Source organism: Oryzias latipes, chromosome 17, assembly GCF_053564925.1.
Source record: "Oryzias latipes strain Hd-rR chromosome 17, Olatipes_Hd-rR_3.1".
NCBI classification, from domain to species: Eukaryota; Metazoa; Chordata; class Actinopteri; order Beloniformes; family Adrianichthyidae; genus Oryzias; species Oryzias latipes.
The window spans coordinates 1,981,112-1,997,598 of record NC_136253.1 but is presented as its reverse complement, the minus strand read 5'-3'; the positions used below and the strand labels follow the sequence as shown (position 1 = coordinate 1,997,598).

At 40.1% G+C, this 16,487-nt stretch overlaps 1 protein-coding gene across 35 annotated transcripts in view; it reads right to left on the bottom strand.

Annotated features, from left to right (window-relative positions):
- pard3ab (par-3 family cell polarity regulator alpha, b) overlaps positions 1 to 16,487 on the bottom strand; it is a 363,970-nt gene that overhangs the window by 193,314 nt on the left and 154,169 nt on the right. For 24 of the 35 annotated variants that reach the window (XR_013650782.1, XM_078935589.1, XM_011485955.4 and 21 more), the window contains 2 exons: positions 6,343 to 6,431; positions 3,685 to 3,768 (listed from right to left, as the gene is read on the bottom strand). Coding sequence is in view for 34 of the 35 variants with exons in the window: in XM_078935589.1 (XP_078791715.1) it covers positions 3,685 to 3,768; positions 6,343 to 6,431 (173 nt within the window). In the remaining variant the exon portion in view is untranslated. The remainder of the gene's footprint in view (positions 1 to 3,684; positions 3,769 to 6,342; positions 6,432 to 16,487) is intronic. The other 11 variants (XM_078935591.1, XM_011485961.4, XM_078935592.1 and 8 more) reach the window with 1 other exon arrangement.

Here is a 16,487-nt window from a genome sequence, read left to right as displayed (position 1 = left end):
TGCTAACCACGTCAAGATAACTAAGGGTGTGTTCAGACTGGGAAAATTGTTTGTTCCGGACTGAGTCCTGAACCTTGGGTTTGGTCTGTGTTCAGACTGCCGTCAAGCAGCTTTTCCTGATTCGAACCAAAGCTTGCAAACAAAACCACATGACTAAAAATCTCTTCAAATCAATGGTCAGGAAGGGCGGGGCAAAGAAACTACAGACAGAATTTATGGGAGCTGCTTGTGAGCGAATCCATTTGAGCAGGAATGTGATTCCAGCAGAGGATAAAGTTCCAGATGAGAAAAAGTTTTGACACAATTCAGCTGATTGGAAAGGAAGTGAGAAGAATGTGATTTACGGATGTTTCCCCTAATAAAGGAAAGTGTGAGTGTGTGAGTTTCTGATGTTGCTTTTGGACTTTGAGGACAATCTTGTGCCATAAACACTGTAAAAATGCTAAAAACATTCTTGCAAGAAAAAATATCTCATCGGGAAAGTTTTTCAACTGCAAAAAAAAAAAAAGGTCAAGAAAACTTGACCTTTTTTTTAGAAATTAGAAAGAATTTCTTAAAATAATAAGAATTGGTGAGACAATTTTTCTTACCCGATTGGCAGATTTAAAGAAAACTGCCAAATGGGTTATGCATTCTTGACGTATTTCTAAGGGGCTTGTTTTGCAGTAAAGGCTTTATGTGAAAGATTTACCTCTGAATCTACCGTGAGTCTTAGCCAGATGCAGGGTGGGGCTGTAGTGACGACTGCTTTACTTCCATGTGGGCTCTCATTGATCTGTGTATGTTACACGTCCCGCTCACTGCATTCTCTGAGCGGTAACATGACACTGATGTTACAGCAGCAGAGAAACATGGCCACCTTAAAACCCAAACAAGCTGGAGTAATTACTGTGAACCAGCAAACTGCTCCACATTTCTACAACTGTGTGGATTTGCATGGGGGGGGGGGGGGGGGGGGGGTCAAGTCCCTGTGTATGTGCTGCTTCACATTCAAAAATCTCAGTTCCCACTGATCTGTGGATCATTTATCAGATGCATTTCTAATCTATTGCTGAAAAGGGACAAAACTTTAAAGTGGTCTGAAGTGACAGCACTCTGTGTTCTCTAAAGAGCTTATGTTTGACTCATTTTCAATGCAGTTTGATTTCTTTTTTTCCCCAATAAACTAAAGGAAACGTACAATAATCAAAGTGTCCTTTTGTTTCTGGAGATGTGCACTTCTGAGTTTCACACCAGCAAAACCTAACAACTTTCCAGCCATTCTATGTTCTTTTCTGCACACAATCTGATTAATGTCCAGAGTAACTGAAAGAACAGTAATAAAGTGAAAAAAATGACCTTCTTTGCTCAAATTGTTTTCCATGACCCAAAGACAAGTTTAAAACAAAATACTTTGAGACACAGTTTTAAGAAAGTGGTTAAGAAAACAACAGAATTTTTTTTTATTAATTTGTATAAAGATTTTTTTAAATAAGGTGCCTCTGTTTAGAATTCAAAGTTGTACATCTTAAAACGGGATGGCTAACAGGAGTGTGGTTGTGTCCGTATCACCCCAATACTTACTGCTTAGTGCACTATTTCGGGCATTCACCATTTTTGGGGGGATTTGAATCTACACTTCCAAAATCCGGTGGCCAAGAACGTCAAGACGTCTTCCCAGACGTCTCTGCAAATTCTATTGTTCATCGATGCTCGATGGATTGGAAATATAGACCACAATGCATTGAATTTGAATGATTCGTCATTTAAAAGAAACCTATGTACCTCATTTTTCGGACTCTAAGTCGGAGTATAAATCGCAGATGCCATAAAATGTATAATAAAGAAGAAAAATACTTTACATAAGTCGCACTTTTGGGATAAATTTAATTAATCAAAATACAAGAAGAAAAACGTACAAATCATCTCAAAAGGTAAAAAAATGAATAGAATAGATAACAATAATAAGACTGAATAGACGCACCCATCGCTACAGTAACCGTATTTAGCTTAATGGAACATTTTAATTAAGTGTCTAGTATGTTAGCGCGACACACAAACATGATTTCAGGTAACCATAGCATAAAGCACACACTTAGAATCCAATTACAATCGTAATATTACTTTAAATCGCTGTGAAAATAACAAACACAAGGCCTTTTTTGTTTTAGTGGCACTTGAGTATAAGTCAGACGTCAGACAAACTTTACCAAAAAAGTGACTTAGGCTACGTTCACACTGCAGGGCTTAATGCTCAATTCGGATTTTTTGAAAAAATCCGAATTGTTTGCTAGACCGTTCACATTTCCAAGTAAATCCGAACTTTTGTGATCTCCAGTGTGACCGTGACACGACCCAAACGAGACCCGCATGCGCAGAAGCCAGAAGAATACTCAACGGTGAACGACGTCACTCGTTTGCGGAGCCAACGTTAACAATGGATGTCAACAACAGTGTTGTCAAAAGCGGAGCTCTTTTTGTAATATTAAATGTATTTTCACAAAGGAGCAGCACAATTACAATCTTCTCATTTTAAGAAGGCATTGGAGTCGGGATCGTCTGTACCCACTGTTGTGGAATGGAAATGTGTATGTGCTGGGGCCGCGCGCCCGCGTGTGTGCAAGCGCGTGCCGCGATAGAGAATAGGGGGGGGCAGTGTGGGCGCGCATTCATGTTGTGTGTTACGGAGGACGGTAATAAAAGAAGGTTTCCCCCAAAATAAATGCTATGGACTCTTTATTAACCCGTTCTGGAGAATCTAAGGATCAGAACAGGGAGGAGGAGGGGGATTGCCTGGGTCCCCCGCGCTTCTGAGCACGGTCAAAGGGGAGAAAGAAAAAAAAGTTATAGCTGTAAAGGTTCAACACCACGCTCTGCCATTTATCTGGAATTTTTTTCAAAAACCGCCCAGTTGCGATCAGAGCCCTGGAGTTTGGCCTGAAAAGAGCGATCAGCCCAAATATTAATCCAATCAGTGACCTCCCTTCCCTTCTACTGACTGATCTCAGCAGCATCGTCCACCATGGTTGATGTTTACGTTCTCGTTCCCGCCTACTTCAACGCAAAATGATGACGTTTGTTGCGTGTCGATGACGTACAGTTCGGAATCAAGTCGCCTGGCCGGTCAGACGGCGGTCGCAATTGAAAAGATCGGCTACAATTCGGAATCAGGCCGGCAAACCCACGGGGCCTGGGTCGCATTTGAAAAGATCGGATCTGTGTCATTCAGACTGTCATGAAAAGATCGGAACTGGGCCGCTTAGGGGCAAAAAATTCGGAATTGGGTCGTTTCAGCCTGCAGTGTGAACGTAGCCTTATACTCAGAAAAATATGGTAAGTTTATTTTTATAAATCATCTATGTTCATCCTCAGAATATAGTGCATTCATGAATAATCTTCGTAAAATGTTGATATTTATTGGTGTTGCACATTTGTTGTCACTTGTTTCATCCTTTTATTTGAAATGAGTGTAGCTCCTCCCCCTTTTTTACGCTTTCACTGACACCCCCCTTCATATTTAGTGTTGGAGTCAAGAGTTAAAACTGGGATTCATCGTTAACATGAGTTCAATTAAACCAAAGTTTTTTTATTCATTAAAACTCTTTTTAGTTGACAAAACTATCCCTTCGGAAATCTAAAGTAGGTTTTTAGGACACAGACAATCTTGGACCCCCCCTCCCTTCAGTGGGGGCGGCTGGGTTTTACCTGCGGTCCCTGCCACTGAACGGCACCACATGGATTCCCAGGGGCCCGCCGTCGTTAGAAACCTCCACCACTTGGACAATGTCTCTGGGAGACGGGTGGATGAGGCAGAGATGAAGGGGATGAACAGAGGGGAGAAGGTAGAAAGAAAAGTGGGGGGGGGGGGGGGCACCAAGAGGGCAGAACAAAAACAGGAAATGAGGGGAGTGAAGGAAGAAATAATGTGATGACAAAAAGTACAAAACAAAGAAAAACTCAAAACCAAACCCACTTTTCAAGAAAATTAATAAAGGATATAAATTATAAAGAACAAAAAAACAACAAATCTTAAACAAAAACAAAGATCATAGTTAAAAATAATTAAGAATGTTGAAAATTGAAACTTTAGGAACATAAAACAACAAAGAAAAGCAAACATAAATATATGGTCTTTTTCAAACTTAACAATGGATTTAAGACATGTTTTCCCTTTTTAAATCTCTTTAAAGCTAAAATTCCAGCGTATTTTGTATTTAAATGCAGGCTGCATGGCCTCCCTACCTCAGAGTTTCCGTCAAATCAAGGAGAATCACAGACTAATGCACATGATTTTCTACTGCAGCTTTATGAACAAACCCTTAATTTGAAAAACGCGGGCAAAAACAGAGTTTGATTTATCATGGGGAACAATTACGTTTTCACAGACAGAAATGTCCTTCCTCTGCTGAAAGAGAAGTGAAGACAACTTCCTGACAGGATGTCGGATCAAATCATGAGTTGGCCCCCACTGCATCTGCTACCTGCAGATCTGCCTGAGCATCTCAATTATCATTTCTCTGACATGAGTGACATGTGTTGATGTGATCCGCCACAAAGCAGCAAGCAAGTGATCAAAGGTTGGCAGAACCTTTTTTTTGTAGAAAAAGGAAACTGACTTAAGGTGCAAACAGCTGGAAACAATGGAGGAAAATCTGCTCAGCAGAGAACATGCTAAGCAGCAATTTAGTTTGAAAGTTTGTCTGAGAGGATAGAAAATGTCCTTTGACCCTCTAAAGGTGGAAAACCAGTCCCTCCCTTTTTCTGCCGTGTTCACACTGCCATACTTCACTGGACGCAACATCTCCATTCTTAGTTCGGAACTAGGGACTTTGATTAACTCGGGGGCAGGGGGGGGCTCGTGTCAACAACAAGAGGCAGAAGGAGCCTCTATGAAATCACAGCAACAATAATACAATACCTGCATATTAAACTGGAAGCATGCAACAGAGCAAAAACACAAGACAAAAAGAGGTTTTAATAAAGGGAGCTGGGCTGCTTGGTGCGTGGGAGAGCTCTGATGGTGAGAGCAGGATCGCTTTTGCTCCCACAAAAGATCATTATGTAAATCAGAGGCGGGTTTAAAATGAGAATTCCTAAAACAAACCAAAGAAGCTCCTGGATGAACCTGGAAATTGATTGCTATGAGTAGAAAGAGGCCAGGAAATGTGTTTCTTCTGCTGATTTTGAATGTGTTTGTTTAAATTGAAAGTGGGGAGAAGCTCTTGTTTTCATGAATTGTCATTAGGAGTATAAGAAGCAGAATTCAAAGGAATTAGTACGGTTTTGCAAATCACATCAACAAATCCCTCAATGCAAAAACACATTATAGATTATAAAAGCAAAAGAAATAATAAAAACATCACATTTCAGAATTACAAACAAATGTTCACACCAAAATGTAATTACAAAAAAACCTCAATTTTCATCCTTGATGAAATCCAAAGATCTTGCAATATAATGTTTTATGAGTTATAGATAGTATCAATTTGTGATTAGGTAAGTAAAATGAACCTTATTTACCCAGTTTAGAAATTTAAATTAAAAAAATGTGCCCGCCAAATTTTTTTTTCAGATTTCATGGAAGCAGCCAATTTGAAATGCCCCGGAAAAGCTTTTCTATTGCCCCTAGTGGAATGATGATGAACTACTGTGCAGAAAACATGAAACGAGTTATATAGTTGAGGTTTTAGAGAAAGTTTTAATCATGCTAGTGAGATAGGAGTCTTGGTAAAAGGCTCCTATTGATTAGAATTTTACTTTTTGCAATTGGTGATGTCATATTTCCCCTTTAAAATAGTAGTGAGCATGGTGTCCGAATTGCTTTTAATTGCTCTAATCTAGGGCACTAGAAAGTCCCGTCCTATATAGTTTTTTAGTTGTTAGGATGGGAATTCAGACATAGCCTGTGTTTTGAATCCAACTCTTGCTTGTCTGGTACACCGTCAGGAGTCAGAGCTCCGTCTCTCCCTCTGGTCACCAGTGGGAACCATCTCCAGAGTTCTAACCTCACTCAATCTCCCAGCAACCCCAGTGCAACACCTGTCAAGTGTATGTTACAGGGTCTCCTAACATTTATTTTTGATAATAAGAAATTACTTTTGTTTTCCATTTTTTTTTTTTAAATTTAAGTACTATCTGGAATTTTGTTTTGATTTCAAGAATTTTATTATTTTCTGTTGTTTTTTTAAATTTAAATAAATTATTTGTTTTGCTTTTATAGTTGTGATATTCAAAAGTTCTTTGCATTGATTTGATGTGATTTGCACCTTAGGGCCACCGTACATTAGTGCTACAATAAAATAAACAAAAAAATATGAAAAAAGGTAGACCTGATGGAAATGGCAGAAATGATAGGAGACTTACTCCAAAGACCTGAAGGGAGTGTGTTCCATGCAGGAGTCTGCCCGGCCCACCGGCTCGATCCTCCCATTTCCCTCCTCTCTTGTCTCCTCCTGGATAAAAAAAAAAAGGAGGAGAAGGTGAAACACAATAACACTTATGTTGATCACCATCTGCTGCAACACATTAAAAGCTATCATGCCAAAGTTTCCACAAAAAAGTCGTGGAAACATGTGGCATGGTCGCTATGATGTACAAATCTGTGCTGGAAAGCGGCAGCCTCAGCAGTTTGCCTCAAACTAACACACAGCCTTTGCTGCATGTTGACATAGCATATTCTCCAGCTCTACTTGCCCAAAAAGTGGTTGCAACTAGATTATCCACAGTAAACAAAGAAAACAAGTGAAAAGTGTGGGGCTTTTTGACATTTCTGTCGTCCATACTGTGCGCCCATATTAGCCTAGGTGCTGGATGCTGTCCAATCAGCTTAGAGCTTTTGACAGCCCACGTGTTGCACAGCAATCATCCTGCAAAAGGGTTTTACAAACAGATTTGAGGGATCGGGGATGTGGAGCTAGAAACAACATTTTTCTTCCATCGCATTCCCCAGATTTCCCTTCCTGCTTGCATTCTAAGCCTCTTGTTAGCATGCTTAAGTCTTTAAACTCCAGGACAGATCAGAATCAAAACAAGAACCACGCTGAGACGCAAACCTGGCGAAGTCTTGAGGAGAAGACTGGAGGAGGCCTTCCACAGCTATAAAAATACATGCCCTCCAAATTGTATTTTCAAAATGACATGTTTTTCACAGCCAGTGTTCTTCGACTGAGAAGGCGACAGTCATGACTTGTTCACACAACAAGGAAGAGGAGTTAAGAAAGATCATTAAAATTGCAAGGGGGGGGCACCAGAGAGGAAAGACAAACCGTCCAGACGCTCAGCTACTGGCCTCATCAGTATGAAAATGAGCCTGTCGTTTCCGTGGCTGCCGTGTGGTTGCCATGACACCTGGGTTGCCTGGAGGACATGCCGCTACAGGACACAGCACAAGTGTGAGCAGGTGTGTGCAAGGACTTTTGGCTGCTGCTTGCTTAAGTAAAGACCAACTCTGCTGGCCCAAAGCGCTGGCAAATCCGACTCCCTTAAAATGGGCAAAATGACATAAATGTGTCAAACTTCTTCAGCTTTTCCCTGACTTACACTTTCATATAAAGTCTTAAAAATGTGACAAAAACAACAAATTAAAGTCTTCAGAATGACTGATAACACAGAGTAAACAAAACACTTCTCATACTATCCAATACTCACGGAGGAGCGGCACTAGAAAGGTTGAGTCATCTTCTCGAGAAAACCAAATGAGATATGCATTCATGAGACGTCACAGGCAGGCGCATCGCATATCATTCATTCCGGTTCACGGCATCCCTGAAGATGCCGGCTGCACACCGACAGTTCTATCATCTGGGGGGGTGAGCTACAAAGACTAAGGTTTGTATCAGCGACGTTTACGGAGCTGTTAGCTGAGACAAAAATGGAGCTAAAATCATAAACATAAAATAGCTTCATTATGACTTCCATAGAAAAAATCTGATGCAAGTCAAAAAAGCTGCAACTGGTGTAAAAATAAAAGGACAAGGTTTACAGCACTTTTGTAAGATAAAGATGATCCGTTTGACGTACTGCCGTCTAGTGGCACGTATGCAAAACTGCAGCAGTGTTGCAACTTTTGTCAATGCCCGACAACAGTGAGCATTTTAAATACCCCCTCTGATGAAAATTGTGTTTCTTTGGTGTTTTAATATGCTCTTGTGGGATTTTTCTGATGATGGAGGACAAATATAAAGCAAATCAAGCTAAAAATTACATTTCACGTTTCAAAAACCTTGTAGTAGTGATGTAGGACCTATACCGGCACGCCACGAGCTCCGTGCTGCATTCGATTATGATCCATCCACTTGCAGACAAATAGATCCATGTACGTCTTCATTTTCCCCATCTGAGCTGGTATCTGGCTCAAAACTGTTTCGCTGGATAGTTTCAATATTGCTTCAATATTTCTGTTGCACCAGTAATGCTAGGTTGGGGGTTTAAGGTGGTGTAAGCTGGTTTGAGTCTAAAGAGATGGATGATGGGAAAGGGAGGCAGGATCACTCTCTGCCAACAATCCCACCATCTACTCAGACATGAATTTCTGATGCCCTCCTGCTGCTTTGCAGAAACTATGTAAATGACCCGGCTTTTTGATTTTGGCTAAAAATTGAATGATAATAATTAAAAGACCACTGGGAGTGCTTTGAAAATAGATCAAAAGATGATTGAGTGGAACTTTAAAGCATTGGAGTCACTCATAAGTGTCTCATTTTTTCAGATCCAACAATAAAAAATAAAATTTTAATTATTATACTTTTAGTATTTTTTTGCCTCGATTTATTCTTGGTAAAATTTTGCCAGATAAAAGTTGAAAAAGTGACAAAAAGGTAAACAGAATTAACAGACCTGACGTTTGATGTAAAGCAGATACATACCAATATTAATATTTCATGCCTATAAAGAGGGTTAACGGTGGTGAGGTAGACAGGCGGCTAGGTTTGACGACCAGCAGACAATGTGGTTTCAAGCGCAGTCGTTGCTTCCTGGATGTGCAGAGGCAAGCGGGCACTTCTCAAGGCCAGAGGCTCATTAAAGATTAATGAGGGAATTTATAGGGGTCTGCATTCCCTATTTCTCAGACTAAATGAAGTGATCTGAGCTTCCTGTGCTTGTAAGAGAGAGCCAGAGTGGCCTAATGCTGCACTTTAATGAAGTTACCCTTACTGCAACTTTGAACACATCATCAGTTTCAAACAGAAGTAGATTTATTCAGACTGAAAGGCAACTGAGTATTACTTGTCTTTAAGTGTCGTGTGGTCTTTGAAAAGTCATAAGAATTCCCAGGTGAACCTTTGGTTGCTTTCTGCCTTGTTGTTAGCATGTTAGAAAAGAATTCTGTTTACTAGAAACTGTAACATTCTCATGAGATGAGAAGTGATGTTGTTCTACAACAAGGGAATCCAACTGCAATCCTCGAGCCCTGAGCCTACTTACCTACTGCCGATGACCTGATTTGCCAATAGAAAGCTGCACGGGTCAGAGTGTTTGGTAAGAAGTAGAGCCATGGACTTACACTTCCGACATCATAGGCTAGACAGTGACCACGTTTAATGCAGAAAAATCTGAAAGACTGGGAGTAATCAGATATATGCAAATTAATATGGAGATGCAATCTTCTGAAAATCCTGGACTGCATGGTGATCCATCATTTGAATTCATCTCAGAGGAGTGTCTGTGTGTACCGAAGCCATTTTTGAAATGGCTCTTTGTGCAAATCCTTCTCTTGTCTGTTTTTTGTAAAAATCCCAATGCAGAGGTTTGTAACATTAACCTTGATAATGTGGGAACTAATTAATCGGTAAGAGAAACATGTTGCCATTTTCCTTTAATCCTCCTAGAGGAATAAAATAACAGTTGCCTTGGACATGCAACACTAACTTGGGCTCTCATGGGATGTCCTTCTTCACCATTTCATATACACATGCACGTATACAACTATGACTGTCATTGGATCAAAGTGTAAACATGCAGAATAGACTTTTCAGTCATAAACCTAAACGAGACAGCCTGATATATAACTATTAGTGGTGTAACGATTAGTTTTGGCAACAACTGGATTCATATCATAATTTGTGGTTGATGATACAATTCATGGTTGATATTGGTTCATTTTGAGCGTTCCAATTACATCCACTTCCTGACCTATAATCGATCCAGAACGTCTTTAGCCATAAGTGGACCAAAGATTTAGGAGTTTAAGACCATTGATTACTGTCAAAATGACTCTGAACAATTATAAACTTTGAAAGAACTCGCAAAGACATGTGACTAAACCATGCTCTAATAATGCTCTGTTTGTGTTATTTTGATGTGGAAAACAACAGTGGGCTGAAAATAAATGTGAATGGTGTTGGAAAAATGGATGTAAGTTATCTCATATTTGCTTTCATGCATTACCTAGCTATATAGGTAATATAAGTATGCATGCAGAAGTGTGTGTGTCAAAGTTTGTTTCACAGGAAGGTAAAGGTGAACTCTTGGGAGGAGACCGACTATCTTAGCATCTTCCCAGCATCAGCGTGAAGGCTATGTGTTATCTGTTGTCTTTCTTTCCCTATGTTGTTATTCTGATGTTGCAGGTTGTTTTAACCCTAAAAATGGATTTGCCAAGGAATCTGGAAAACTTCACCCAGCATCAGATATTCATCTCTGAGTCACATTGGTTGAACTTTTGGCTCAAGATATCCTGGATCAATTATAGGTCAGTGAATAAGATTGTTCTAAATGAACTAAAATCAACTATGAATCTTATCGGTAACCATAAATTACGATACGAATCAAATCGTTGTTACACCATTCGTTTTTAACCTTTTGCCATTGCAGTATATTCTTTAGTACTGACTAACAGATGCAACAGAGCATCAAACCAATTTCTATTAAACCAGTCATGCCAACTGGTATTTCATTATTAGATATAAACATGTAACCCAAAATGCCACAGCAATCCTGTACAGAACTATTGTAAGAAGTTTTTGAGCAGTGTCCTTTAGTGTTGATGACTTCAAGCTATATTTTTGATGAAGCTTCATCTGTTCTCTTTGTGTGTTTAGCTAAAAAGGAAGCAATACTCTGAACCTGTTATTGATTCTTTAGTTGGCAAAAGGAATTTCTCCACACTGGCTTCCATCTGCACTACAAGTGCAGCTTAGATGGCTCAGTTATCACACAACTATACTGTATTCAGCCCATATACAAGACCCAACAAGCATGTCAGGCTTTGAGCTATCAGACGTGCATGTTTTACACTCTGTGAGAGTTGAATTCTGACACTAAATACTAGTTTCTGGATCCTCTGGAGTTGATCCTCTTTGGACAGAAAAATAATGAAGTCTGTTCAATTTCTGTGAAAGTGAGACAACAAAAGACGAAACAATATATGGCTGCACTTTGCTCACCTCACAGGAAGCTCACATTTAGATTTTCTCTCACTAAAGGCCTGTTCACACCGGGACGAATTTCGCCGGCGATTTTCGCCGACGTTTAAAGGCCCGTACACACCGGGACGAATATTCGCCAGGCGTTATTCGCCAGCGTTTTTCGCCACGTCTTTTGTGTTCACACCCAGGCGATTTTCGCTGACGATGAGCCGAGCGAACATGCAATTTCATTCCCTGACATTAGATGGCGCTTAATGTAAACAGAAATACTCCTGTACACAAGGTGGCGCTGCGCAACTTTACGATTCTTAAAGTCGCTTTTCACTCAGAAGAAGAGAGCAAGTATTTACGCGCTTGTCAGAATCATACAAAGAAAACATGAATATTTCAAGCATCAGTAGCTCCAACTGGTGCTTGGTTCAGGGATATTTAAGAATGTCCGTCCTTATTTCTTCGCGGCAGTGTAGACGCTACTCGGCGTCTGTCTTCTTCGCTGGTATATGTGCTCAGCAAGGCAGTTTTGTGTTTGAGCGCCCCCAAGTTGTGTTTTACTGTAACTTCAGAAGCTCCAGACACGTGTGCAAAAGCGCCATTCTCATTGGTCGAATAAATTTCGACGCGACGCGTCGAAAAAAAAAAACGAACCCGAGGCGTTTTTTTTTTTTTGACGCTTTGGCGCGTGGCGTTTTTTCGCCTCGGTGTGCACACTCACATTGGTGCCCTTTGTTTAGTCACGAGGCGTGAAATTCGTCCCGGTGTGAACAGGCCTTAACGCCTCGTGACTAAACAAAGGGATTCTGACAAGCGCGTAAATACTTGCTCTCTTCTTCTGAGTGAAAAGCAACTTTAAGAATCGTAAAGTTGCGCAGCGCCACCTTGTGTACAGGAGTATTTCTGTTTACATTAAGCGCCATCTAATGTCAGGGAATGAAATTGCATGTTCGCTCGGCTCATCGTCAGCGAAAATCGCCTGGGTGTGAACACAAAAGACGTGGCGAAAAACGCTGGCGAATAACGCCTGGCGAATATTCGTCCCGGTGTGTACGGGCCTTAAGAGCACTCAGAAGGCTCTTCAAAGGCCATCAGAATGGACCCACTGTGTCAGGGGATGTTCTGATCAAACATCAATGTAGCACTTCTGATGTCTTATTCATTAGGAGAGTCTCCCAGGTCTGAGATGCTGCAGCGGGGGTGTTGCAGTCGAATGTCAGGTTTGACTACAGCAGAATAATTGCTATTTGACAGCAACAAACGCCTGTCATTACCAATATTTTCATTTACTCAGACTTTTGGGTGAGCTGCTTTAAAGGTCTGGATGAGATCAAAACCAGCAATATGGTTCAAGACAACTCGATGATTCCGACCTGAAAGGAATCACTTCGATCTATGTTGATGCTGGACTTTTGGCAACGCCACAATCCATCATTAAAAGCAAGCATTTAATTAGAGATCCTTGCACTAATTCAATTAGTCTCTGCTGAAGACAGTTTAATGATGGGATCCTGATAGGTGGACGTACATTCAATAATAAGGAATTCATTGAGCCGAGGGGGCGTTATCAGAATTAATATCTTCCTGGCAGCCTGACGGAAAGAGTGAGGTGTGTGTAAATGTGGGTTGTATTCTAGCATAAAAGAGATAACAAGAACAAAAAATGGGAAAGAAGATGATTTAACATGTATTTTTCCCTTTATAAAACATCATTATCCCTCTTTTTCCTTTGAAGATTAGTCTGTAATTCTCAAAAATGTTCAGGTGTTCAAAGCTTTCTGTAAAGAAACCAAATGTATTTTGATGTGAAAAACATCAGTCTGATTAGTAACACAATTCTTACGAATTACCCCACATTTTAGAAGTCTTTTACAAAGAGACTGTTATTGGGATAAAGTCACTACTACAGTTCATTAAAGAGTGACATCTCAATCATTTTAGCTGAGGGGTGACCAAACTCTTTGCAAAGAGGGCCAGATTTGGTGGGGTGAAAGTGTGAGAGAACCAACCAATCAGCTTGCATTATTTGAACTATTTTAATAACATTACTTTTAAATGAAATTATCGAACATTTTATTGCAATGGCATACTTTAACAGACTGAAAACAAATACATCTAAATATATTTTTACTAAAATTACTGTCAATTTGTCAAATGTTAACACTGTTGCTTGTTGCAGTTAGCATGTCTCATCTGGTACTGCCTCTTGAGACTGAACTTCTTGAATACAACCACAGTATTTTAGCATATCAGGAAGACACAGTTGTTTAATCTTTCACTGAAAAAATGTGCCAATTTCCACTTGCCCTGAAGGTGGTAGCCCTTCATGTTAACAATTGGCATTTTAGCTGAAAGTGTCACAGACGGGTTGCACGTCAGTGTTGCTGCAGGTGTACACTGGTTTAAAATATAGCCAACCACAATCCAGATTTCGACAGTTTTTTGGAAAGTGCTGCAAATCATTGATATTTTAAAATGACCCAATGGAAATCTAAACATAGGTCACATTTGGCCCACGTGCCGGAATTTGGACATTCCTGTTTTACGTCATAACTGCCTGTAGTTCTTTAGATGCATTTTAGTGACAACTTTTAGATAATTTCTCTTTTTACATTTTAAATGAAATAGATGAAAAAAGTATCTTTTGAGTTAAATAGGAGTGAAAGTGAGTGCTGTGGCAAAATAAAAGAGAAGGAAAGGCAGGCAGATGGAGACTGACACGAGGAGAATGGCAGATACGCAGATATGGAGACTGAAGAAGACATTACACAGAGAAACAGCAAGCCACAGTGAAAAGCTTGTTCAACGGATGACAAACTCTTAGCTTCAAACCCAGAGGAAGAAATGAAAGATTTTCAGAAATTTGAGACTTTTTGGTTTTAGTTTTACACATCAAAACAGCAGAGGAAGGTTAAGAGCTTCCCGCCTCAAACCGTGCACCACAGATTTCAACCACTCATCACACAGGAGGACCAGACAGTTTTCTCAGCACTTCAGAATTATTTATTTCATTTCCTGAAGAATCAAGTAACGTTGTCATACTGCTCTGTCTGTTTTTATCTCAAGGCAAACTGGCTGCAACTAGCTGTAAGATCAAATCATGTGGAAAGCAATTATTCTCAGCTGGATGTCTACTAAATGTTTATTGAATAGATGATGCTAAATACAATGATTTTGGGACTCAAAATGTCACAAGTTGGGGTCAGAAGTCAAATTCCTTTTTTCTCTCTCTAGTCAAAGATTTCTATTAGGGTTGTCTTAAATAGATTGTGAACTCAAAAGAACCCAATCTAGTCATCGAAACCTCTGAAAATGTCATGGAATAATCTGGACAAATTAGTTTTGATTCTTTTTTTCTCAATAGTTGAAAATTTGAGCAACACTGGGTGTTTGGTGACACTTTTTGACAAATGTTCAAAGACAATCTTTCTGAGACAGATTGAATGATTAGATGGCTGTTGGGTGTCACCATGATGGCTAGCATTCCACTTTCCTAAAATGTACAAAAGTACACTTTAATGAGGAAATGAAAGCAGATGGGGAGAGAAGTATACAACAAAGCATGTGTTTTAGGCATTATTACCACAATAGGTCACATGTCTGTCAGACATCAGAAATGATGGATCATTAACTACATAGGAAAACTTAATCAAGCAAGTGTGATGTCACCACTGTACTTTTGACCAACAGTATGAACCAAGACCGATGCAGAAAATCATGACCCAGACGGAAAGGCAAACAGGATTTAGAGAAATTCATTGTTCCGAACTTTTTGTTTGTTTGAATCATGAAACCTTTTTTGTTTCTTTTGCAAGTTCAGCGATTTTCTGCTGAAATTCACCTCTAGTATCTTCAGCTGCAAACAAAAGAAAGCCTGCAGAGCAGTCGGGAATGCAGGAGCCATTGCATATAGAAAATAATGAGATATTGTAGAGGAGCACAGACTTTTCTTTTTTCCCACATAGACTTTTGTCTGTTTTGTTACAGAATTTTGAGGATCCTCCTTGCAAATGTGAGCCTCAGCAAACCTCACAGTGCATTCACCACATGCCCTAATGATGAGGTGACCAGCTACAGTGCTTTTCATGTGATGCACCATTTACCAAGATGAGACTCCCAGTGGAGTCTGCAGCTACAGAGCTAAATAGGGGGTAAAGCTGGCTAAACTGCCCCTATGAGAGAAATGGAGCTAAAAGTTAATGGTGACAAGAATTTGCCTCACACTCTGAGGTAGACATGTCAGCCCCAAGGCCATTATTCTGAGCGGCTCCAGCAATAATGGGTGCTGCTCAGAAGAAGAGCATGTCTCGACAAACAAAAAACAAAACAAAAAAGAAAACTGCAAGGGATGTCTTTTGGTTCTCTGGCTTTTTCTGTCCTCTGCTACAGGGATTTGAAGCAAGGTGTGATTCTGTGGCTGTAGGAGGAGACATCACACACTCAAAAGACAACTAGTTGACTTCTATAGTTTCTTATCTTCCTCTAGAGGTGGTTTGAATTCATAGCGTAGTAACATTTAGGAATTAAGAGTAATCATATATTAGAAAAATACAATTTTATAGATTATTTTACCTTCAAAAAATTAAACTAAATGTGATAAATAGGGGTGTCGTTCTTGAATGAGCATGGAGTAGCCTGCTACATCTGTCTTTTAAACCCACTCAAGTGTTTCCATTCATTCAAAAACCCGATGTAAGCTGATGGACCTACTCTTACTTCTACGTACTTGTCATGCCACCTAAATCCACTAAAACAGAGAAAAACTTGGAATCCCAAACGGTCACATCTGCAGCCATTCGCAAAGCGGAATATGAGATGGTATTAGTGGCCGAGCTAAAAAACAACGTTTTTTTTGATGAAGTCAACTGCAAACTTGATGATCTATGGAAAGAACTAGATTGCCACGGTGTGCGATTGCCATCATTCGAGGAAAATGCTGCCACAGTGGATGAGCGTGGGGCAAAATTGTGAGAACTTACAAGCCTGTAATGACAGCTAGGGCTAAGCTAGAGGACATGGAAGGGCGAAACAGACGCCTTTATGTGCGCCTGGGGGGCTTGCCAGAAGGAATTAAAGGTCCCCATCCTTCCAGGTTTTTTGCATAACTCCTTCAAGACGTTTTTGGTCGAGACATGTTCCCCAGACCGGCTC